Here is a 25,181-nt window from a genome sequence, read left to right as displayed (position 1 = left end):
AGACTCAGGGAGGAGGAGCGGGGAGGCGAGGAAAGAAGCCCCTTGATTTAGACCAGCAAGAGAAGTACATACCAAATATTTTGCAGGCGCATTTGGACGTTTTTTGGACGAGAACGCAGCTGCTCCGTTCTGCCAGTAGGGGGCAGAGCGCAACCATTCAGTTGCAAACCCTGTTTCCACCGCGCAAAGGTATATAACGCCTTCTCCATTGCCTTGTCTGTTCCATCACCAGCACCACCCCCGCCTCTTCTCCAAGATAGACCACTTTGGCACGGCTCCTTTGCTGTGTAACCCTATGCCATCCAGAGGGGTCGACACACACACAAACACAGAGACCCCTCAGCAGAGCTTCTGTGCTTTAGCAGCCTCCGAGACACAGAGGAGACCTTTAGGTCTGGAGCTGTAGCGGGGCATGTTTTATTTTGGGCAGGGAGCATCAGTCTCTCCCCCTCCCTTGGAAGGGAAGAGTCCAGGCAAGGATGCAGAGACCGGTTTTTAAACACGCGGAGCTGAGAGCAACAAGCTGCAGCCTTTAACCATTCAGCAACATTCAACAGGTAAAAGCCACCCGGTCCCTCCCCCGATTTGCTCGTCTTTATTGCAGAATCCCTCCCCTTTGGAATGAATGAACGCCCAAGGGAGCAAATTCTGCTCACTTATACTAAAGATTTAATCTTTCTTCACATTCTGGGTTTGAAAGGAGGTGGGAGGCGCATGCATTGAAGAACCGATTTAGTGCTTCGATTTGGTTTGAAACAAGGCTCTGTCGAGTGCAAATACGTACTTTGCTATTATGTCTATTTCTCTGCATGCAGGAACGCATTTGCCACGCTTTCCCCCAACCCCCTTGTTTGAGAAACTGCTTTATTTACCACGGTCACTTTCCAAAGCAATGGGAAGTCAGGCAGGAATCAGGACGTGAATAAGGCTGTTGGTGTTGTTGTTGTTGACTGCTTTTAAAAACACAAGCTGCACAAGGCGCCCTGCAGCGTTTGAAAGGAAAAGAGATGGCATCCCCAGCAACGCCGAACTCGCTGCCTACTCTAGGCAGCCTTTGGAGCTGATATAACACCGTACAGTACAAGGGATTTGCTAGAGAGATGAGGTCTGTGCATTGGCAGTTATGCGTACAGGAGAAACTTATACCCAGCGAGCTGGCTGTGAGAGGCCCCTTTCCAGATAGATCAGCTGGTTTCTTATTTGGACAGTAGTCTGCAATAAAAGAAAGAAAGAAAAGGAAAGAAGCATATGGAGAAAGGACAAAATATTTAAACTTAGATTGCAAGTACACTATCATGTCAGCTCCTTCCCAAGCGCACATGACTTAGCGTCTTGAGAAATTTGATTAATTTGTTAGTTTGGCTTCAGATGCAGCCTTTCTCGTTTTTCTCGTCATTTTTCTCCCCCCACCCCAGCAAGCTCACTCCAGAAAGATCTGCATCACGAGCAGTACTACTGCTGCAGTAGCGTTTATTTTTGCTGCTGAAGGTTACGACTGAAACCGTTCATTGGGGTATTCAGGATTACCAGAGGGATTGCGGTGTTGCTGGACATGTTGATTTGCAGCCCTCCCACTTACCTGGGAGCGAGCCCCAATGGACTCAGTGGGGCTCAAAAGTTGGCATGTATAGGATTGCACAGTGAGTCTTTTGTAGCATTAACACCTAAGGCTGTGTACACACTCCCTTTTGCCCTGTAACCAGTGCTGCTGGTGGTGGTGGTTTGGGAAGGAATGTACACATAACAGAGTATCTACCCATAATCTATCCTGTATCTATTTTGTAATTTCTTTTCATTTTGATATGTTTTCCCCCAAACCAGTTTAGGTCCGAATGGAGGAAAATAACCCAACCTAGCTGTGTTTTAAACTGGTAATACACACACAGTCTGAGAGTCCTATGGCATCATGCAGACTGTCACATTTATTGTCTGCCATAACAAGCTCTTATTTGATGCCTAGTTTCTTAGTACAAATTCTGCTTCTCACACCATTTGTGGGCATTGTACTCCTTCATTGCATTCCATTCCTCTCTTGTTTTGTGCCATCCATTCCCATGTGTTCGTCTTGATTTGGCTCAGATTTTCTGTTTATGGCAAAACAACCACAGGCAGCACTGAGGTCTGTATAATCAATCTTTACAAAGAGTTGGCTTGATGTTTTGTATTCTTGTCTTCCAACCTCTGCCTAATTCCAAATCATTTATTTTTAACTGGGGTCTCTAGACCCCAAACACTGTTTAAGCCTGCCCTATGGACATTTGTGACAAGAAAAGGGGTGCATCCTTGCACTTTCACAGTATTGCATCTAGTGACTCTGTAAAATAAGACTCATATAAAGTGCTTTGTATAAAATGCTGCACCTCCGTTTAGCTCCAAGATGGGGAACCTGTGACCTTCCAGATTTTATTGGATTCCTGTTCTCATCAGCCCCAGCCAGCAAGGCCAGTGGTTGGGAGTGATGCGAGAAGTTGTTCCACAACAGCTGGAAGCCACCTGGTTCCCCATCTCTAGTTTACGTGGACCCTTGTGGAGCAATCCTAGGCAAGTCTACTTGGAAGTAAGCTCTGTTGAGTGCAATAGGATTTACTCCCAGGTGAATAAAACCAAAAGTAAAACAATACAAAGCAGCAGTTTGAAAAAACGTTTACTGCAATAATCTAGGAACCAATAATCTAGGAACTAAGTTAAGTTTTTCTACCTGTGCAACTTTTTCTGAATGCTGTATGGCAAAGCACATGAATATGACCTTTGGAGAGTTTGTAAGTAAACCATTTTTAGCTTACCAAACATGTGGTCTTGGAACTTGGGAGGGCCTTTTTAAAGGTATAGTGGCTTTTATTTCCATGCTTTGCTTTGCTACATATCTTTGTGATTTTAAACATTTTGCTGGGGTTTTCTCACCAAAGAGTACTTGCCCCAAATTTGGATCTTGGCATCCGGAAATTCTCTTTCCTTTTTTAATACTGGCCCAACACAGGGAGATAAGAAGCTGCCTTTTACTGAGTCCATCCAGCTCAGTCTCATCTATGCTGACTGCTGAAAGGTGAACAGGGACAGGCAAACCCTTCTAGGCAAGATGTTCCACAGTCTGGGAAGCACAACTGTGCAGCTCTCCTGCCAACCTACCTGATCTCTATGCAGTTTGCATAAACATATGAAAGCCTTCATCATCCTGACACCTTCCAGATGTTTGCACCACAACTCTCATCCCATTGTAGTCCAAAACATCTGGAGGGCACCGGGCTGGCAAAGGCTGGACAGAACCTGAGACTGCACAGCAGACTTGAATTCCCAATCAGGTTCATCCAGGAGGAGGATTGCCTACATAGCAAAGAGCCAGTAGCTACCAGCACAGCACATGCTTTCATGGAGAGGGGTCCTGTTTCAGTCCCTACCATCTCTTCCAGGTAACTGACCTCAGGCAGCAGAGCTAGGAAAGACCTCTGCCTAAAAAGCTGCTGTCACTTGGAGAAGGCAGCTCCGGGCTAGAAAGACCAACAGTGCGAGCCAGATTCCTATCATGTTTCATGGTGTGCACATTTCAGATCCTTCATAAAGCCAGCTGTAGTACCTGGCTCACCTGCTGGATGCCTGATCCATGACCCGTGTGAATTGTATGCATGCATCACTGTCCTAATTCATAAAATATCACTGGGTCAGGTACACCTTCTGGGTTTGTTTTTGTTGTTGTTTAGTCGTGTCCGACTCTTCGTGACCCCATGGACCAGAGCACGCCAGGCACTCCTGTCTTCCATTGCCTCCCGCAGTTTGGTCAGACTCATGTTTGTAGCTTCAAGAACACAGTCCAACCATCTCGTCCTCTGTCGTCCCCTTCTCCTTGTGCCCTCCATCTTTCCCAACATCAGGGTCTTTTCCAGGGAGTCTTCTCTTCTCATGAGGTGGTCAAAGTATTGGAGCCTCAGCTTCATGATCTGTCCTTCCAGTGAGCACTCAGGGCTGATTTCCTTAAGAATGGATACGTTTGAACTTCTTGCAGTCCATGGGACTCTCAAGAGTCCCCACCAGCACCATAATTCAAAAGCATCAATTCTTTGGCAATCAGCCTTCTTTATGGTCCAGCTCTCACTTCCATACATCGCTACTGGGTTTATTTTAACAACCTGCAAAACAGCTACTACAGTCCTTCTCCTTGATCTTAATAGCTGTTCACTCATGAAGAGCAGATGTAGACATTCTCTGCTTCAGCATCACTTTGCTTTGTCTAGCTCATCTCTCTGCTCCGTACCTTTTACCTTGAACGAGTTCTTTTCCCTTTATACTCATGACCTAAGCACCATCTCTTTACCTTGGACTTTGACACCTGAAATTAGTGCTGTCAGGGCCTACCCTATTCTTGTGTCCGTAAACTTATTTAACTGTTTCTCATGCTGAATTTTAAATTGTTGCAACCCACACTGGGATTTGCTGGTGAAGGGCAGGTAATAATTTCATCCACAGCAATAATAATAATTAAAAATAATAATGTTCTGCGTGCACAAATTATGTTTTCCGTGAGCTGTGCATATGTTTGACCCCTGATGACAAAACATAGCTATAATTCTTCTTGCATGTTACAAAGTAGCAACAACATATTTGCGGTTTTGTTGTTGTTGTCTTTTTGCAATTTAATTTTCAGTTAAGATCAACAACTGACCTACAAACCTTGCTATGACTCGAAACTCCCACCTAGAGATAGGGAAGAAATTTGCTTAGTTTGCATTTGAATGCAATCCTACCTAATTTGCACTTCTTCAAAATATGCACAGCCCAAAGCAGCTATCCTTGAAAATTCACACTTCTTCGAATTTTGCATGCAATTCGCCAACCAAAAATGTGTACTTAGGACCATATTTTGGGGTACGTGTGGATTAATATGCTATTTTTGTGAATAGTGCTTGCAAAAATGCATATAAAAGGGGAAATACGAGTTCTACACACTAAACCCTTTTAGTATGAAACTATGCCTCAGTGCAGCTGTAACGATGGGGCACTTTGAGGGATGAGGAATGGACTTGTGTGATCAAGTGCTTCTTTCCCCACTTACTCCCTTATCCAGACCAAATCCTACTTCCCCCTGCTGGCCTCAACAAGGGCCAGCCATTGTTTTGGCAGCAACATCAAACGGTTACCACCAAGGTCACCTGAAAGTGAGCACACCAGTCATCCTTGATAGGCTAAGGTTGTGTCATGAACATAATGGGAGAAAAAAGGCCTTTTTGTCTCTAGGTGCTAATGCATTGTGAAACTTTCAAGGACACAGTATTTACCTCACAGTGATTTAATGATGGCCCAACTAGAGGAATGCTATTGCAGTGCTCCCCCCCAAAGCAGCAGGTAGAAGGATGCTACTTTTCTTGTTTTGGTTTTTTAATAAGCACATCTAAACTCTTATACTATTTTAATCAAATGTATGTCCACATGAATTGTTTTCACTTGTCTTACCAAAATGTGCTGTTGAAAAGGGGTCCATGCTGGATCGTGTGATTTATGGTTGCAGATTGTTTCCAAGTTTTCTGCTGAGAATTGGTACATGCTTTTTCTGCACGCTGCCAGTTGTACTGTCTCTTGTTTTCTGACTCAACTAGGGGCTCCTCCAGGCTTCCTTTTGTGCTGTGTTTCTGGGCACAGGCATGTGCTTTAAAGCAGCACAGTCCCTAAGAAAACCTGTTCTTTACCGCTGAATTGGAGCAAACAGCAATCCCCAGAAAGCATGGGTTGATTCAGCGTTAAAGAGTGGGTCTCCACAGGGAAAGCACCAGGGCAAAAAGAAGAAGAAAAGTGTTTGTATGTCTGGTTTTAAAGCCCAGACCTGTGCCTAGAAAGCTGGGGCAAAAGATAAGTGTGGATGAGCCCTTTATGTGATATGAACTATCCATGATTAGGCTCTTGATAGGCTGAGCTATGCTAGTCCTCTCTCACTCACACACATTAGCAGCCTCACAAGATCAGGGAAAGAGCGCTCTGAGAGTGGCCTTTTAACCCTTATCTTCCTTGCAATCTAAATTGCCATCTCCTGAAAGCAACTAGGAAAGAATTAGGTCAGGGGAAGAGGGGGAAAAGGTTAAACACCATCTCCCAGAGCACCCCTTCTCTAACTCTAGCAAAATAACAGCCCCAGAATATTCTCCTTACATATCTCCCATGTCACATTTAGTTTGACCCTTCAGAACCTCCAATGTTATTTCACTGAATGCACCTCTGTCTTCATCAATGCACCTTGATGATTTCAAATGCTAGAAGAATCTGAATATCTGGCTTTTTCGCAATGCCATTTTTAAATTCCCTGCTTTTCTGGTACACGCTGCATCAGATGTTTTCGCATCAACGTGCAGTTGTGCAAATCCATAATCTAATAGTCTAATAGGTGTGTGTGTGTGTGTGTGTGTGTGTGTGTATCTCTGAGACCTGCAATGCAAGTGGGAGGAAGCACATAAGCACAAGAATTGTGTGAGGATTTATTCCAAGGCAGCAAGGGAATAAGGAAGTGAGAAGAAACATGAGTGTAGGTTCAGACATTCTCCAAAGAAGAACCTGCTAGAAATATAACTAGTTAGGACTGTAATTTGGGAAAACAGAAGAGAAACTCTGTCTGAGTTCACTGTGATGCAAGATTGCAATAGGTGTAATTAACAGGCTTCCATTTGCGTGGAAGTCCTACACAGTTATATGGGAGTAAACCCCCTTGAATTTCTGAGCAGATATGACTAGGATAGCATTGTTACTTAATGACATTTCTTTTACTGATGCAAAATCATTCAAGGTGTGTTCTGATGATTCTACCCAAACCCTCAGCCCAATTATTCAGAGCCTTAATAGAGATGCTGGTGAATTCTAGAAATAACTATAACCTTCAGGTTTGAAGGGCTGCCCATAACAAATGTGTTTTTGTTTGCTGGGGTTTACTGGAACACGTTTGGGTTCTGTCAATGGCAGGGAGGCTTTGCTGCTATGTAAAAATCTTAGATTGGACTGCCATAGAGGGGATGCAATTTCAGCATCTGGATCCATCTTCTGGACCTTACTGAATTCTGATACGTTCATCATCAGAAGTGGACAACTGGAATCCCAAACTCCTTTTGGAATTCCAGCAGAACCTGTTCTACTAAATTAAATTTTGTGGGAAAGGACTCAATGATTCCTTCCATCTTTTGAGCCTTATCTTCACCAGTTACCAAGCCCTGTATTGTCATTAACTCTATGTTTGTTGTCACTTCCTATCACTGAGACTGGGAACCATCCTCCCTTACCACTGGCCGTCATATTCCTCAACTGTACCTTATTTTTAGATCCATATTTCACATGCCCTAGAATAACTAGATAGACCGGAGAGCTAAGGGACTAGTAATAAGATACGGAGGTTGATGGCACTCAGACTAGGTCAGAAGAGGCCAAAACTTCTTGCCATGTGAATCTTCAAGCATCCTTTCTGGAACACATTGGAAATTTATCTGCACTGTTCCTGGCAAGCATCAATGCGGCTCTCTAAACTCCTGCCCTCTCTTTTTTTTGTTCTCATACTGCTCAATAGGAGATACAAAGGATGCAGGCTTATGGGAAATGAAATCCCCCCTTTCACCATGGGTGATAGGTCCTGGACCACAGGTGCAACCTAAACACATGGGTCAGTGTGTGCAGTGTACATCCATTTCAGCAGCTTCCTGTTTTTCCTATCTCATTCATTGTATGGTAGACGTTGCCACCATAAGAACTTAGAACAAGAATGCAACTTTATGAGTCTTGCAGAAACATGACTGAACTTCCTTTCCTGCCTGAAAACTGGAAGGGACCAGCCAGGCTCAGCCCTATCAGCAGACCTTGGTGACAAGGAACTAGCAATACAGTGGGGATACGAGCCTCTCTCCTAGTTCCTTCCTTTCCCTGTTACCAGCCAAGCAAGGCCGAAATTAGTAAGGTGAAACTTTGAGCAACGGGAGGGGGCACACTCAGGGCTTCCTCTCGTCTGAGGTGCAATTAAGAGGCTATCCCTCAGTAGAGCTGCTGAACCCTCAACAGGCAGCAAAAAGGGATAGAAGCTGCAAGGAGGAAGCTGCTAATTAACATTGCAGGGGATTTTCGCTGCCTGGGACTTACAGCTGCATAAGCATTATGGAAATTTCTTGGCCATGAGGGTGGTGTTGCTGAGTAATATAGCACCATTAATGGTACGGAATCACCATTTTAATTCCACTTCTAGCTCATTTTTGAAAAACACTACTTCAGCAGCACTAAAGAGCTGTACTGTCGAAGCAACCTGAATTCCCAAATAGTATCTCCATGCTATAATTAGGTCATGGAACTTTCCATGTGTTAATGGAGATGGGTTTTTATAGAAGTGCCAGTCACCTGCATCTTTTTCCCTCCTAGAAATAGCAAGTAATCTCCTCAATATCAGAATTCAGTGTTGCAAACAGTTACTCAGTAAATACTGAAAAACAATTCCATAGTTTTCATGAAAATGTACTTCAAATATTGGTCCTATAGAGAAACTGAATGTGCCCCTTTTGGCCAAGAGGATTATGGCATTCAGTTTCCCCAGCTACCACTAAGGAAATTTGCAGCTGTTCGGTTCCTTTGTTTTCTGCTGTCACCTGCCTGGCCTTTAAAGCATAAGGAAGATGGGGGCTCTGTTTCACACCCAATGTTACTAGGCTGAACTTCAGTGTGACTTATTTTTATCAATCTGCTGTCACTTTCTGTAGGCCACTAAAGTCTTGCCATTGACACAGCCTTTTGAGGTTAAGAAGCTTAACTAAGGAAGTCTTTATTTCCCTACTCCGAATCTCTGAAGACCTTAGAAGGAGAGGAGAGGGATGGAGGATGGAGAAGCAGAAGCAGGGAAACAGCATCCAGAGAGAGAGAGAGAGAGAGAGAGAGAGAGAGAGAGAGACTTGCATGGAGAGACAGTGTGCAACCAAGGTGGAATCTACACACACATTAAAAAAAATGTTCCGAAAATGAAACCTAAAATGTTTTATTTGCTGTATAGGTGAGTCCCATGTGGTTTGCCTCCCATGTTGCAGGTGGAGGGGAGGAAAACTGCCAGGGTGAGGGGCAAAGGAAGTTGGAGGAGAGGCAGAGGGCTGTCCATGAATTGCTGGAAGATTGAGGTGGTGGTTTGAAGTTCCTTTCATTTGTTGGCTTATTCTTGGGTTGTTGTGGTAGTAGAGGGGTGGCCGGTCCTAAACAACTTGGGACCAGGATATCAAAGGGATCATCTTATTCCCTATATACTTGCCTGATCACTGAGGTCATCTGTGGGTGCCCTTCTTGTGGTGTTGTGGTCCAACAGCAGAACAGAGCAGGGGCGAGGAACCTTTGACCTCCCCCCCCATGTTACTGAACTCTGCTTGCTGGGGCTGATGAGTGTCATAGTTCATTAACATGGAAGGCCAGAGGTTCCCCTCCCCAGGATTAGAGCCTTTCATGTTTGCACAGTGGAGCATGATTCCTCTGTACTTTTTGTCTTCTGCTAAATCCTTTTGTTTAGAAGTATGAACGTTGAATTATTATTTTTTTAAAAAAACTTTTTTAAAAAATAAATTGCCTGAATATTCCTATCAGTGTACCTAACAGCAATTCATAGGCAGTTAAAAATGTATTGCATCTGCTTTATTGTATTATTCCTGTATGTTAATTGATGTGTATTCCTGGGCTCAGCCTAATGGGACACACATGAATCAATCTCTCTCTCTCTCTCTCTCTCTCTCTCTCTCTCTCTCTCTCTGTGTGTGTGTGTGTGTGTGTGTCCCTTTAGCTCATGATTTCTAGGAAAACATAATAGACTACACAAGCACCATATTGTGAAAATCATGAGCCCTAGACCTGATCTGTTGGCCTGTTTTTATAAATCCAGCCTTGGGAAAAGCAATCCTTTTTGCAGGGAGAAAGGGGAGGGTCTGGAAGAGAGAAATGAAGCACTGAGCCAAGTATAGATATTGTCTCCTGTTCTACCAGCTTCTGAAAACCAGCGTTTGAGAACCTCTGGCATGGAGGGCAGCTGCCAGTTTTCTTCCTAGCATGGGAGAAAGCAAATGCCATATCAGTAATGCAACCCGCTGTTAAGCAGCCATGTGAATAGAAGTGAATGGACCCCTGACCATTAGGTCCAGTTGTGGCCGACTCTGGGGTTGCAGCTCTCATCTCACTTTACTGGAGGGAGCTGCATTTTCCACAGACAGCTTCCAGGTCATGTGGCCAGCATGACTAAGCTGCTTATGGAGAACCAGAGCAGCACACAGAAACGCCATTTACCTTCCCGCCAGAGTGGAGTGGAAGTATCTACTTGCACACTGATGTGCTTTCAAACTGCTAGGCTGGCAGGAGCTGGGACCGAGCAATGGGAGCCCACCCCGTCGTGGGGATTCGAACCGCCAACCTTCTGATCAGCAAGTCCTAGGCTCTGTGGTTTAACCCACAGCGCCACCCACGTCACCCATGAAGTATTAGTGAGTTTTGAACCGTCTTTGTAGCCTGGGGCAGTGTTCCACCCAGTAAGGACTCCTACCTTTCCTTCATGCTTTTCAGGCATAGTCTGAGCTTTAAACCTCTGTGTCGAAGCATTCTCTTTTTTGCTCCAGGGCTTTCCCCATGAAAGCCCATTCTTTACCACTGAATCAGAGCTAAACCCCAAATTGCCATTTGTTGCCATAAGTGTGGATAAACCCAAGGTTTAGTTTAGCACATTTTCTGAACTCATAGACTCATGATTAAACACTCTTTCTCACGGCCCATGAGCTATAGCCAAGAACAGACCTTGGTTACAATTCACAGGTAGGAAGAAGTGTGTTCAACTATGAGCCAAGGTTCAGACAACACCTTGACTTTGCTCTGTGTGGAATTTTAAAAGAGCAGAGAAGAGCAAAGCATCCAGGAGCCCACACATTCACACAGTCCCAAGTCAGCCATAAGGCAGCTTGCCAAGATATGCAAATCAGGCTATTTTGTCCAGATGCATTAGGAAACCACTCAGGATATCCAGACGTGAAACAGATTTAATGACTTATCTCATTCAGTTTCTTAAAATGTGGAGTCTTTGATCATCTGGAGCTCCCAACTGAGACACTTACAGAGGGACAGATCATCAGTGGGATAAGAGAGATATTGCTGTCCTGTTAACCGGACAGTTTTTCTCCTGGGATCATCACTGATATGTTTGAATATTTTCTAGGATTGGAGAAACCCACAAAACGTTTATTGCCTATGAATTATGGAGGGAGAGAGGAAAATCTCATCCGTTTACTTCAGCAGGCAGAATTTTAATGAGGGGAATAGTTTTACAGTTAGACATTGTTTGTTGCATAGCTGAGAAATTAAGTCAGTAAAATTCTGGAATTGGAAGAGAGGTTTCAGGTTTAAGACGCTGATGTTAATGGAGTGCTGAAAATCCACACCAAGGAAGGAATTTAACGTAGTGCTATGGCGATCATTCCCTCAGCGCAAGCATTTCTGCTTGCCAGACAGAACAATCCACCTTCTCCTCCCCCTGCAAGCTGTTCTGAGGGCTCTCCCAGTCCTGCCAGAGCCCAGAGGGAGGTGAGGTGGAAGCCCCATTGTGCTAGTGGAAGTCCTCACACAAGCTTCCACCAGCAGGACTCATTAGCTGAATCCATCCCTAAGCAATATATCACATCCATTGGTCAGCAGTCAACCAAGTTTCATTCAGAGCAGGCCCACTGAAATTAATAAATCTAACTTTCTTAATTTCAAGGTGCCAACTCTAAGTAAAAGTCAGTTGAATACTGCCCATGAAGTAATCACCTAAAATATACTGTGGGTGGTAGCCAATGTTATTCATATACAAAGTAGACCCACTGAAACCTGTTAAACCTCTGGCATGTCACATTGATTTCAGCAGGTCTATTCCAAGCATGACTAGCATTGTACATCATTACAGGACAAAGAATACTGGCCCTAAATCAAGTCTTCCTGTTGCCATTTTATATACTCTTTTGGCCTTCAGTTCTACAAGTCACATTCTCCAGTAATCTAAATATTTAGAACTGTTGCAGTTCTAGAAATACAAAACAATTTCTTCAGACATTCCATTTTTTAGTTGTATGCTTAAGCTTGCATTCGCCTAAAGTATGAAACGGAACAGAATACAGGTGGGATATTTTTACACAGATACACTCAGTGCTAGGGTTGGCTGCAGCCTCTAGTTATGTGCACACTCCACACCCATGGCAAGCTTGGGTTTGTTGCTGTGTAATGTGTAAGACATCCTTTATTTATAAAACAATGGGATTTATCTTCAAATAAAAGTGTTAAGGTTTAATGTGGCAACATTAACGAAGCTATATTGATTTAAAACTAGCTCCGAGTCATGCACAGCAGCAAGAAATGTAGAGAAAGCGCCAGCCTGGTGCCCACAACCAGCTGTGAAATACAGGAATCCAGAACTCAGAGGGGTCTGGCGGTCAAGCTGCCCTACTCCATTTCACTAATGGGTTAACCTGACCATCTGCACATTGGTGGACATCAGAAAGGGCTCCATGCACATAGAGTTGTTCCATGCAGCACAAGGAGCTCCACACAACATGCTGGCGCACAAAGATATAGTGGAGATTGGCGCATTAGAGCAAATGGGCCACTGTCCCACCAAGCTAAGGCTGTCTTCATTGCCTGCCTCCTTACTGACAACCAGTCCAGTTGGTGACACTGGCTATCAGCCTCCTCCACTTTAATCTCAGTGTTGCCTTTGTAGAATTCAGCAGGGAAGGGAATGGGACCAAAGCATAATCAGTTAGCTCTGCCAATCCATCTGGGTTCACCTACTGTTGTTCTTCACCATTGGGTCCACCACAGGGTCCATCATTGACTCTAGGTCCATCTACTGTTGACCTCCCCATATTCTAACCTACGGGCCCCAGTGGGCACCAGCCTTCACTGCAAGTCAAGCCCTTCTCATGCCTGCCACGCACATAGATGGGGGCACACCTGCCGGACATGAGGCTGCATCACCTCATGAACCCTTCTATAGTTGAAAGGGCTGCAAAAATTCATTATCCTCATGGTGCACCGTCTTTTCTTGCTCCCACTCTGCTCTCTAGCAATTTGGAGAATACCGTTGTTAAAAGTTCTTGCTTAGTGTCACTTCCAGTTTAGACAAACAGAGCCGAAGGCTTTATGGCTAAGTGTCACTACAAGAGCCAAACCTTTGTTTCTCAGAATTTTTATTAAAGGCTTACAAAAACAAGTCCAGGTCACACAGAATGGTACCAAGTAGAAGCAACAGAGGAGGTGGGGTGGGGATATGTATAACATTGTCTAAGCCCTTGAGTTGCTAGTCTTGGGAGGCTAGAAGCAGGATATTGTGCCCTCCCCCTTTTTTTGTATAATGAGGGAGAGGCAAAAAGTGTTTGAAGTTGGCAAGCTAAGAGATGCATTTATACTGCAAGGTGTGGCACTCTTTGCAGCAAGTCAGGCACTCCTTGCAAAGTATTAGCAGCCATGGGTCCATTTGGCTGTCTTCTGGGAGCAGGCCTTCATCCCAACCGATACACCAATCTGGTAACTTTGCTAGAACCACCCTGCTCCCTTCAAGGCAGGAATGGTTCAGGTGTGAGGGGGAAGAGGCCTCCTAGGTGCACTGGGCACTAGGATGCTCAAGATTGCATCCTGTATCATCAAAAGCATCCATGTTAGTCAAGAGGTGAGACACTGGTATGCCTTGTCATTTTGAAGGCTTAGGTGGTGGAAAGATCCTTAGACTCAGCCATAAACTCCTAAGTTTTCCTACTGCTTTCACTTTCTTGCTCACAACTGAAAAGTAGTTAAGGAAAATTAAACGTTCTTCCTTGGTTATTAAGATAGGCCCTAGGCTTGGCCAGGAGAAGTAGGCAAACCTCTCATTTTACTAAATTAAGAAATTAGGGTACAGAACAGCACGCAAGCTAATTTTCCAAAAAAAAGAATGAAAAGCCGATCTAGAGATAGCTTTTTAAAAACAACTAGATTATTGCCACTTGAGTTGATGCTGTGTCCAAGTCTAAATGAAGTCAAACTTGAGGAGAAGCTCCCATTTGTGAAGAAATCAGTAGCTGGGTTTTGAAGCAGGCTGCTGGATTTGAGCTGGGAAGTGAAGTCATCCTTTGAACACAGTTCCTTTTTAGCAGGGGGAACATCAGCACTGCATAGAAGTATTGCCTCAGGTGTCCATCAATTATGGAGCAAGCCAACCTGTAAAAAAGAAAGAAAAACCACAAAATGGCATCATGCAGCTGTAGGTAGAAAAATGTCCCCAGAACCGCTGTCCGGTGACTCTGTTGGATTCCCAAATACCATCTTCCCCAGCTAGGCTTGCAGGTGTCAGGAATTCTTCTCTTTGAAATATGGCAACCCTAGCCCCAGCCATCATGGTCAGTGGTCAAGGATGATGGGAGTTGTAGTCAGACAGCATCTAGAGGACCACAGTTCCCCGCCCTCACTCCTGTAGTAAAGGAAGTTTATGCTGCAGGTAAGCACTTCTTGCAGCAACACACATGTGCACCCTCCTGACCCCAGAGGGCACTGCCCCTGCAGCCCTCGCTCCGAGAATGTGGCCACAGCAGACAATGAACATCAGGTGTTTGCGTCCAAGAAATCTTCACACTAGGAAAGAGCCATCACATTGCCTATAGATGGTTGGGGAATGCATTGTCAAGTGAGGCGGAGCAAAGAGGCAAAGGTGTGGTGCCAACACAGCTATTTTTACCTTTCGTAGTTAAGCCTGAAGCAAGATGCATTGGAAGCAAACCGGCTTTTAGAGCATAAAGCAAATTCACAGTCACTTTGTTGGCCTGGGGGACCGGAGGCAGCTTGTGGATAGGATATGGTGTGCAGCCAAGTCATCCCTTGCACGGCTGAGAATCCATGCTGGGTGCTCCCTGCTCTTTACTACCAATGTCTATTCTTGCCTCTTACCACCCACAAGCAACACACAGGTGGAGCCTTGCAACAGCTATTTTCTGCCCACACAGATGCCAGCAGTGTCTGGTCCCTGCCTGAAGCAAGGTCTCCCTGCTGGAGAGTCCCAAAGTCACGGCTGGAGTCCAGTCTCACCGCCAGTTTAGGCAATTTTACAGTCTCCCATTTTAACTTCTTTTCCATTGCCCAAAACAGTATTGGCGAGATTGGTTTTCTGTAATCAAGGAGGCATGGAGACTTCGTGTGTGTTGAGACATCCGTCAGTGACCAGGTAGGACTGGTTCATCTAAGAAAGGAAGCGCACATCTTCTGGCACAAAACAAAAAAATAAAAAGGAACTACGGCACTGAGGTTACTTCCAGAATACCTGTTTATTGAGCATTCATTACAGTTTATTTGCAGAGACGTTAGCTATGTTGTGTCAAGCAAATGTTATTCCAGACTTTCAAGTGCATTTTCCCAACTCTTTCCTGATTGCAGGAAGTCCAGTTCTAGGGGGAAATGGCTTTGCTGTGCAAAAAGTTCCAGCAAAATTTTAATTGCACAACTTGAATTTGCCAGTGTGCCAAATTCCACCCCAAAGCAGCATCCACCTGGACGCTCACTATTACCAAGTTCTCTACTCTACTAGACTATAGGATGATTAACACCAGCACACTCCCCTCCTTCTTTTGTAGCTATAATAGCATTGCAGAATGAAGCACTTTGAACCGAGGTCTAAAACCTCTTGTGCCTGGAAGAGAGATCATGTGCATTTTTCAGCAAGCTATTCTGGTACCAGTGCATGCCGGTCAGTCAGGCTCTGCCATTCTTCTTTGAGCCAAGAGAAAATGAAGAAGACTTGGTCAAGCATAATAATAGCCCTTGCAAAAGTAGAGGGACTACAGTTTTACCTTAGCAGTTCAGCAACTGTGGCACAAGTATCAAGTTTCCTCACATCTCAGTCTTCTCTCCAAGCTGAACAGCTGGTTCTATATTCGACTCGGGGATTGCAAATTACTTTTCCATCTTGGAAGCTATTCTGTTCTGCTGAAGCTAGAGGTATACAGTTGATTGAAGGCTTAAATATAAAGTGACACACCAGAGAACAGCAGAGGTCCCGCAAGAAGCAAAGTGATTTGGCACCATCTTAAAGGAAATGCTTGTTAATCCCTGGCCTTTTCACGCTTCTCTTGCTTTAGTTAAGTTTCGACTTGCAAGTATCCCAAACTATCAGAGGTCCTTGAAAAGTTACTCAGCTGCACAGTCACGATCAGTTATAAAAATGACTGTTCAGTAAGACCACACAAAATGCCACTGGGTCCCTGCACTTATTGTTCAGCCATGTGCGAAAAATTCAAAGCAGGAACTGAGGTGGGGACAGGGAAGGAGAGAGCGGTGGGCCACACCAGATTTCTAAGTACGTCACATGATCCCAAAGAAAGGTTAACGAGAGCTTCTACCATCCCTGGCTCCAAACATGAAAAATGATATTAAGCAAAAATTTGGAGCTGGAAAAGGTTTTGGCATGGTTAGAAGTGGAAAATGTAAACACATTCTCAGAGCAATCACAATAAGGATTTTATAGATTGGAAGATATCCGGATACAAATAAAACCACCATGCTTGGGGAGTGGGGAAGAACAGCCAAGGTTTTAAATATTGGTGCCCTTGAAAAAACTCTCCTGCAGATACATTCCACCAGTTTTTGCTTCCTGTCAGCAAGTGTAAGGATCAGTGCTTTTTTTCTGGGGGTACGCATACCCCTAAACATTTTGTGAACATTGTTTGGCCTCATTGAGGGGCAGTATTTCAATATGCGTAGGAAAATGAGAGTACCCCCTAAACATTTTTCTAGAAAAAAAGCACTGGTAAGGATTATTATTTGGAATAAAGGTAAATAGAAGCCAACTTCCTATGTTATTACTGACTTGTAAGAAGCAAAAAAGGCTTTTAAAGGTGACCTCATATCCTTTCAAAATATTTTTGGAGATAGCATTTGGTGTATATGCAGCTACCTATTAATATACCAAAGTGGGCCTACAGTCCAACATTTGTCCCTTCTCCATCTTTAAAAATCCAGGTAGGTGCATGACAAAACAAGTTATCCAGGACTTGATCCTGGATGAGGATGCTGACCTGATTTGTGTTACAGAGACCTAGTTGGATGAATCTGAGAGGCTTAGTCTCTCTCTGCTTTGTCCACTGAGATTCTCTGTATAGCAGCAGGCAATATCTGAGTGGTGAGAAGGCAGAGTTGGAGTGGTCTATCATCATTGCGCCATTCTGACCATTTGCCCTCTCTGGCAGTCTACTTGGTTCAAGAGTGTGTATTCAAATTGCAGTAGGCAATTGTCATTGCTCCCAAACTACAATTTTGCAGTGGGCATGGGGGAGGGGTAGGTCCTAGGAAAAAACAACCCACAAGCAGATCCCACAGGCCTGAAGTCTGCCCATGTCTGCTCTAGCATAATACACTATGCTTCCTCCTGTTCCATATCATGGTCAGAAGAGATTAACGGGATCTACATTTTATTGCTTCTTGTGGATTTGGATGGATTAAGATTTTGAGCATCCTGAGAAAGAGGAAGCACAAATCAACCATGGTTTCTGTTTTCGCCAGGTTTCTGTTTTGAAAAAGTGAGCTCATGCCTCTCCTTCAGGGTGATTGATGCAGGCCCTGCCCTGGAGGCACAAGGAGATAGAAATGTGGCACATACCTCTTTGAGTGTTACAGAAGCAGCAATTCACACTCCTCAGAACATGCAAGGACTACTTTTGAAAAAGAAAAAACTAAGGGTAATCATGTTGACCCACAAGAAAACCCAAAATCCGCATTTGGGAGTTTCAGCCCTATGCACACATGTGGCAATTTGTGCAATATAAATATATTGTACTGCCATTTGGGTTAAAGGTGAGCTCCACCAACTGGTAGTTTGCTGTACAAGTATTCACCAGAGCTATGTTTTCAGTCAGCTCCCAGTCCCTAGATTCCAAGTGCAAATCACCCTTAAAATGACACTTGGAGACACGGTTCTGCAGACAGCGTTTTCTAGGCCCCTTTGGTAAGAGAGAAAAAAGTCAGCCTTCCAGAGGAGAAATTAGCTTGTGCTGAAAGACAAACTGCAACCTAGGCAAAATGCTGCTTGAGCCACTTGTGTACCCTGAAGTGGAAACATCTGTTCTCCATATCAAAGGCTCAGGATAAGCAAAGAGGGCTTTTCCATCTCAGTAGATGCTTTCCAGCTCCCGGAGGACCTGCTATCAGCTGAGCAATGTGTTTTGGCTAGCACACCACAGCAGCTGAAATAAGCACACGAATCACCAAGGAGAAGCACGGAGGACCCGATAGCCCCAGTGAACTTTTACGAGTGATACTCAACACCATCTATTGCTGGAACCTGCAGCTTGTACATCAGCTTTCTTAAGCTCTCATGTTGCACAGCTCACCTTTAGCTGACTCGCTGTTCATAGCGTAGCAAATTTGGGGGAGCCAGCATGCAAAGGATCACGTCAGGAATCCATGTTGTTATTATAGATCAAATAAAGGCTATATAAGACAGTAGCAAGCCAGCATCTTTTGACCCAAATCTGCCCCATTCAATATAAAGTGGGCGGATGGCTTAAAAAGTGTTAAAAAGATCAGGGCAAGGAAGGTGCAAGGCCTCAGGAATGGGGTCAGCAGCATGACCCCTTTCTGCATGCAGACCTCCTTCACACAAGCTAACAAGTAAAAGGGATCAAGGAGATTGTTGAAATCCATACAGATACTTAATGGTCGAGATCTTAAGACCTGCCTTGTACATGCATCACCTCAGTTGACGGATGGTGCGAACCAAGTTCTCTCAGGTGCCATGAACCAGTTTGGAAGTTCTAGCCGGGGTGTTTGATCTCAGATGGCTCACTGGTGTGATAAAACATGACCCAGTCTCCACATTGTTCCAGTTTAATTATTCAAAGCAGGAATAGGTGGAGCAGAATTGTTTTCACCCAGTTTCTTCAGGATTTTTAAACCGTTGGTAGTCTTAAGTACTTGGCTAATGAATATGTTTTGGTCTTCCCTACATACATTAGTAAAGACTCATTTGCACATTTATGGAGTAAAATCATAATGAACAGTCAGGAAGTTTATATCTTCAACTGAAAAATACCCACTTTTTGTTTCAGGGGGTCAAGATGCTGATAACTGTGACACCACCCCACGAGCCGGGCTCCCTACACTCACAGGCTCCACCCCCTCCAATTCTACCAAAGCCTGGAATGGACAATCTTAAATTACAGAGACTCTTGAAAAAAGCAGCCAAGAAGAAAGCAACGTTATCAGCACAGCAAGCCACATCATTCCGGACCAGCCTCTCCCCTGTGAGTGAAGCCAGCCCAGACTTGGAGCACAATGACCGCTCTTCCCCGCGGAAGCCTACAGAAACCACAGCGCACATCACCATCAACCTCCCTCCCCGCTTTTCCATCAAGCCTGTCACCCACCACGTCTCGTCTCCCTTCCCTAAAGGAAAACCCTTCACGTTCACCGCTGCAGAGCAGAGGAGCATTTCGGAGCATCTCAAACTCGCCATCTCGCCCTCCCCATCGCCATTTCACAGACAGAGCACCCCTGAGCCTTTGTGGCAACCCAGAGGAGACACACACACACACTTGCCCTCTTCAAGTGCCACACATTCTGTGTTCATTTTCCCCGAGCACCCTGTTTCCCCCACACCTGTGGTGGTGGAGACCCCAGCGGCAGTCACCCATGTTACCGAAACACACGCCTACATTCACAGCATGCAGGCACCGCAGGCGAAGACCCCCGTGTTGGAACAGTCAGCAGGGTCTCCCAAGAGGCCCACCACACCTACCCATTTGCAGACAAATCACTCACACCCGCCACCAAGCCAGGCACCAGCCATGCCCTTTGCAAGCCAAACCAGGCCAATTAGTCCTAGACTAGAGATGACTCCAGTCCCTGAGCCTCCCATCAGGACAGTGAAAACTGCAATACTGCATGTCCCCAGACAGCACATAGTGGTCACATCCCCAACTCCTCAGTTCACAAGGCCTGTGACTCCAGGAAGCAACAGAGGCCTTGAACCACAAGGCGAGGCCCAGAGGCAGCCAAGTCCCAGCGCCCCTCAGAAGCCCACCATGCCAGAGGTAGTTACATCTGCTCCACCAGCTGTTGGCACCCCTGCTCTCTCGCCAGAAAACAGGGCTGACAAGCAGACTGTATTGCCACAGGCACCTGCGGTTTCTCCAAGCACTGCAGGCCCCCTACCAAAGCCTAAGCCACCAGTCCCTCCCAGAAGCAAACTTAGTGGCTGGTCTCGCCTCAAAAAGCACCTGGTCGTGGAGTCGGAGGAGCCCCAGTTTCCGGTCTCAGAGGCCGAGCCAGCCAAGCCTGAGCAGGTGGGAGAAAAGGCGGAAACAGAAGCCTCTCAAGAGGGCCCTGGTCAGAGAGCAACCAAGTCCAGAGCTGTCAAGATGTGGGATGCCATCTTGTATCAGATGACCATCAGCAAAGAGAAAAAGCAGGCAGCTGAGGAAAAGGAAGTTAGGAGAGAAGGAACGTTCTCGTTCCGGCGGCGTCTGCCCCTTCTCCTCCACAGGCCGCGCTTTGACGCCCGGAAGCTGAAAGAGCTGGCTTCCAAACCCATGACAAAGATCACTACCCTGTTTGAGGTGCGCCGAATCCAAGGCCAGCCGCCCGAAGCACTGATGAGTTTCAACAGGGCTGCCTCGGGGTGGCAACTTGAAGGGAAGCAATGAATGAATCTGCATTCCCCTTAAAGGCTTCTTTTGAAGGATGCATCCTGAGCTGGGAGGAGCTGAAATAAATACACGAGTATGCCAAAGGAGGAATCACGCAAAAGGAAAATTAATAAAATCCGTCACAGGGTTGCTGTTTGTGTACCTGCATGTAGTGACCCTAAGTAAGTCAAAAAGGAATGTGAGGTGAACCCCTCTTTCCCCTCAAGTCTTATTTTCATAAGGCATTCAGTTTCAAGTTGAACAGCAAATTAAAAGCAAAGACCAATGGTTTTAAAGGCTCTCAAAGGCAGTTTTATACAGTTGATTCAACTGTATAACATTTCTTAATAACAAGGCAGCACTCCACTCAGCAATGTGCGTTTAAGGCTGCCATATAGTCTTTAGGCAAAATACACTCAAACCATCACAAGGTGTTCAAACTAGATTCAGAGCCTAAAGTCCTGGAGATTACAAAGGACATACACAGAATGTTGTTGCCTGGCAGCCCTCCTCAGAGACTGCATTTCATAATTCCATCACCTGGAATTGTGCTCTGCTCTGCTCTGCCCATTGATAGATTCAGCCTCTCAAACACTGATCTCAACAGCCTCCCTTGCAGATCCTAATGGCTCTGGCAAGTTCATATAAACAGGATCTCCTTAAGGCACCCAAGGATCCAAGACATTCAGAGGTTCCCAGGTCAGAACCAGCACAATGAATTGCATTCACACAGGCAGGCGGTGTAGATCCCACCAGAACTGGTCTGTAATATCTTCCCTGAGCCCCAGAAGTGGGCAGAGGCATTCCACAGCAGCTGCAGGTTCTACACACTCTTGAAGGGTGATGCCATGCAAAATACATTGCAATAGATCCATTTGTGGTGTTAGCTGAGACATTAGATGACCATGTCAAGATCCTTGTCCACTAGGAAGTGGCACAGTTTGAGACAAAACATGTTATATACTACAGGAATAAATAATAAAAAATACTCTGCCATCATTTGTCATACTGAGCCTAGCTTGTAAAAGGTCACTCGCAGTTTTCTCATTGCCTTGAGATAACCAGGTTAGGGAGATTTGTGACAAAAGGTATTGTTTTTATACCTGGGCAGCCAGGCAAGTAAAAGTGCATTGGCTGCCAACTTCCATGATTTATTTCCAGGACAGCACTACTAAGCTAGCAGTAAGCCCACTGTGCAAGGGCACAGAAGGACTTTAGCTTTGTACATCTTCCTCCAATAGATCTTAACCAGCTCACTCTAGGGCTGCTTCCACTTTTGCATTTACTTATTTACCAAGAGAAGATGGCTATAGATGCAGCACAAAAATCAGCCAGGGATTCATGCAACTCATACATGACTACAACCAAGCATGCCCACCCTGGCATTAAAAGGCACTTCTGGTCACTTTTGCTACAGATACAGTATTTGCAGGATGCAAGTACTGAAAGCAACCTTGAGAAGGTGGTGGGCCTCCACAATCCAAGTGCACTGCTGCTGATTCGCACTTAAGGCCAATTCGGAGCCACGTTCCTCTACCCCAAAGCACAGCCAAACTGTCCTTTGCCACATGTCTACACACGTGGAAAAGGTATACAGCAATTTCTACCACTGGGGTGCATGACACTTTGTTCCAACTACTTTAGGATCCACGTAGCACCCAATTCACACACTGATTTCCTCACATGAGCACACAATCATGGGTTGGGAGTGGATTGTTTGCACCGAGAATCAAGTGAGTTGCTTAATGCAGTATCTGCAATAACATAGTTATTGGTTTGGAGTTTTGTTTGCTTAATGCCAGCATTTTAGCAGGGAATGATCCAGAGTCAGTTCTGGACACTAGGATGCTAATGTGGCCCTTTGGCCTGGGAGCATCATCAGGAGCACAGATTGCTGTTCCTTGCCCTCACTCATGCTTCTTTTTTGCAGTTCCTATACTAGCTTTAGAGCTTTTGTCCGCTATTTTAAAGCAGTTCTAGCAGAATACTTGGGGCAATCTGTTTTGGGATGACCTTGTGCTGCAGCCTCAGAGCATTTTTTGGGGGGGTCATATTTTACCCACTCCCACACTTGTACCATGCAAAACAAATTCCCCATAGTTTCCACAAAGACCCATCACACTGCTTAATACTGCCATTCAGTTGAGGCATTGCTGCCACAGCAAATCGCAAACTTACCACAGCAGCATCACCAATGCAGACACTATGGCTCTAAGGAGTGTGTTCTTCCCAGTGCAAGTGTAACCATTTAAGCATTTCAGATGGAATTTGCAAGAGAGCTCAAAGGAGTCAGCTGCCTGAATTCTCCTAAGTGTAAAGGGAACTATAAGGTCCCGCTCCTTCCAGGGGTGCTCCAAGCTCAGGTTTGCTAGGATGGTTGCCTAAAAGATGAGGTGTTGAGTTTTATTGCCATTTTATAGCCACACAGTTGCACCCTTAAGCTTTTATTTTTGCACTAATGGTTCTGAAAAGTGTGAAGTGAATAGTGATTTCTAATATTCTGCAGCTCCTCTACTGTTTCTTGTGCTTTATCATAGAGTGCAGTCATCTAATGTTCTGCTTTTCAGTGGCAGCAAACAAAAGCCAAAACATTTAAGTCCAGCCATGTGTAACTTGTCCCCAACACATCTTTTTTTAAAAAAATGCCACCACAGAAGCTGCAATCTAAAGCCAGAAGAGGAGGAGGAGGAGGAAGGAGGCAGCTTCGTAATTATTTCCACTTATGCCACCTTTGCCCCACAATGTAGATATAGGCACCCATATATTTTCCCCTGTAAATCAAAAAGTAGATTAGGAGACAGGAGAATTTTCAACCCCAAAATAGCATGGGCCCCTCCACGACTGCATTTTGAAAAATAAAAAGCGTTGGATACACTTTATATATTGCTGAGCACCATATGCAGTTAAGGCTTTGAAAGATAGCTCTGGCGAGAAGCAAAAGTTTTGGAATCTGCTCTTAGGGAAGATTCAATAGGTCTTTCTTAGTAGGATTGAAATGCACTTCCACTTTGCCTGCCCAAGAGTTGCCAATAGGGAATGTTGCCAAGAGTAAAAAGGATGGTAAATAAGATATGGCACTAGTGATGGCACAAGGCCACTTGCCTTTTTCTTTTTTTAAAGAACAAAGGGTTAGCTAGCTTAATTCTCCCCTGCCATATGCAAAAACAGCTGTAAAGTTCAATGCTTTGCACAGGGAGAATGATCCTTGGAAGAGCCTCAGTTGCCAAAAGTTGGCGATTCTGGCTACGTTCTGGTCACCTCCCTCCTATTTTCAGCAACCTTTAAGAGTAAGGATTCTGCAACAAGCATGAAGGGCCCTTTCCTCCTCACCCGGTTGCAGAGCCAACATCTGGCTGACAGGTATGTTTTCCTTCCCAGTTAGTGTGCTCCATTAACACGAGCAGTGTTCATATTGAGTCATCCTGCTCTTAAAACACAATATGGCTCATAGGTGGAAACTTCCTGCATTTTAATTTTAAGCTATGGGACCCAAAATCCCTACAGCCACCTTTAAGGAAAGGAGCTTTAATGCATGAGTAAAGAGAAGGATCAGAAGGCATTGTGTGCTTCATTACAGAACCAGGAAACAAGCCAAGCTTTGGAGAATTATGAGGTCTTTCAGACGTAAAGGGTAATGCACGCAAAGACATAAAGGGTAATGCACAAACCGATAAATAGGTTGTGAGCTGTCTTGGGTATCAGCTGCCCTTCAAAAGTGGATGTGAAAGACAAAGTTCAGTTTGAGTCAGTCTTCATAAATGCTCTTTCTCCAATGATGGTTTAGACGCAAGGGGATTTTGAACCAAGAAAGTACGTAGGCATATCAGGAACACAGAAAAGGAAAGTGTTAATATGGAACACAGAAAAGTGTTAAGTAAAAAGGAAGCAGGCATATTTGGAAACAGAAGTGTCAGGTAGGATGTAGTAAGAAGGGGGAAAGTAATTTGGTAAGATGGTGCCTCTGTGGGGCTTTTTCTGAGCCTATAATTCACACTACAATCCTTCATAAGACTCCGATGGAAACCTTTTTAAGATTTCCTTCCACAGCTTTGCATTGTCTGTACCTTCTAGGTGCAGTTCCTGCAAAACCCAGCTACCTGAATCAAGGCTTTATTTTTTAATTACCTTTGTATATATAGATTGAATAAAGTGTTTCTATGGAGAAAAAAGTAAGTGCTGTCTTTCATGACTAAATAAATGCCATAGCATTGTTGCCAGAGAGACATAAGGCTTCCCACAGCTACCAGAGAAATCCTTCTCCCTACATGCAGAAGAGATAATTGTCACTGTGGCTCAAGACAGAGTCACTTAAGAATGGTACACAAGCAGCTGTCTGTACACAAGTCAGTTTCAGATTGGATGAGAACCAGTAAAGCGAGTGAGTTTGAAGTACAAAGGGGTCACTCACACACACACACACACACACACACACACACACACATATTGCTCTGCTTCACTTGCCACCTGTAATATGGCAACGGTAAATTATGTGAAGATTACTAAAGTATTGCACGCAAGGTGGTCTTTCAAGCACTGAGGAAAAAATCACTAGTA

General features: G+C 44.8%; 2 protein-coding genes across 3 annotated transcripts in view; one reads left to right on the top strand and one right to left on the bottom strand.

The window, feature by feature from the left end:
- Positions 1 to 180: 180 nt before the first annotated feature.
- PRR33 (proline rich 33) lies at positions 181 to 24,796 on the top strand. Its single transcript, XM_083425155.1, has 2 exons — positions 181 to 557; positions 19,050 to 24,796. Exon 2 carries the CDS (start codon positions 19,059 to 19,061, stop codon positions 20,643 to 20,645), a length of 1,587 nt encoding a protein of 528 aa, XP_083281281.1. The 5' UTR covers positions 181 to 557; positions 19,050 to 19,058; the 3' UTR covers positions 20,646 to 24,796.
- The window catches only part of LSP1 (lymphocyte specific protein 1), a 76,580-nt gene continuing 64,554 nt past the window's right edge, over positions 13,156 to 25,181 (bottom strand). For both annotated transcript variants that reach the window (XM_083425180.1, XM_083425181.1), the window contains exon 11: positions 13,156 to 14,178. The gene's annotated coding sequence lies outside the window, so the exon portion shown is untranslated. The remainder of the gene's footprint in view (positions 14,179 to 25,181) is intronic.

This window comes from Podarcis tiliguerta (genome assembly GCF_965153285.1).
Source record: "Podarcis tiliguerta genome assembly, chromosome: 1".
NCBI lineage: Eukaryota > Metazoa > Chordata > Lepidosauria > Squamata > Lacertidae > Podarcis > Podarcis tiliguerta.
Note: the sequence above shows the minus strand (reverse complement) of the source record. Positions and strands in the feature narration are given on the sequence as shown.

What these genes read in the sequence shown, in the direction of transcription:
- PRR33 (XM_083425155.1), top strand. Translation starts at nt 19,059, where the DNA reads ATGCTGATAACTGTGACACCACCCCACGAGCCGGGCTCCCTACACTCA.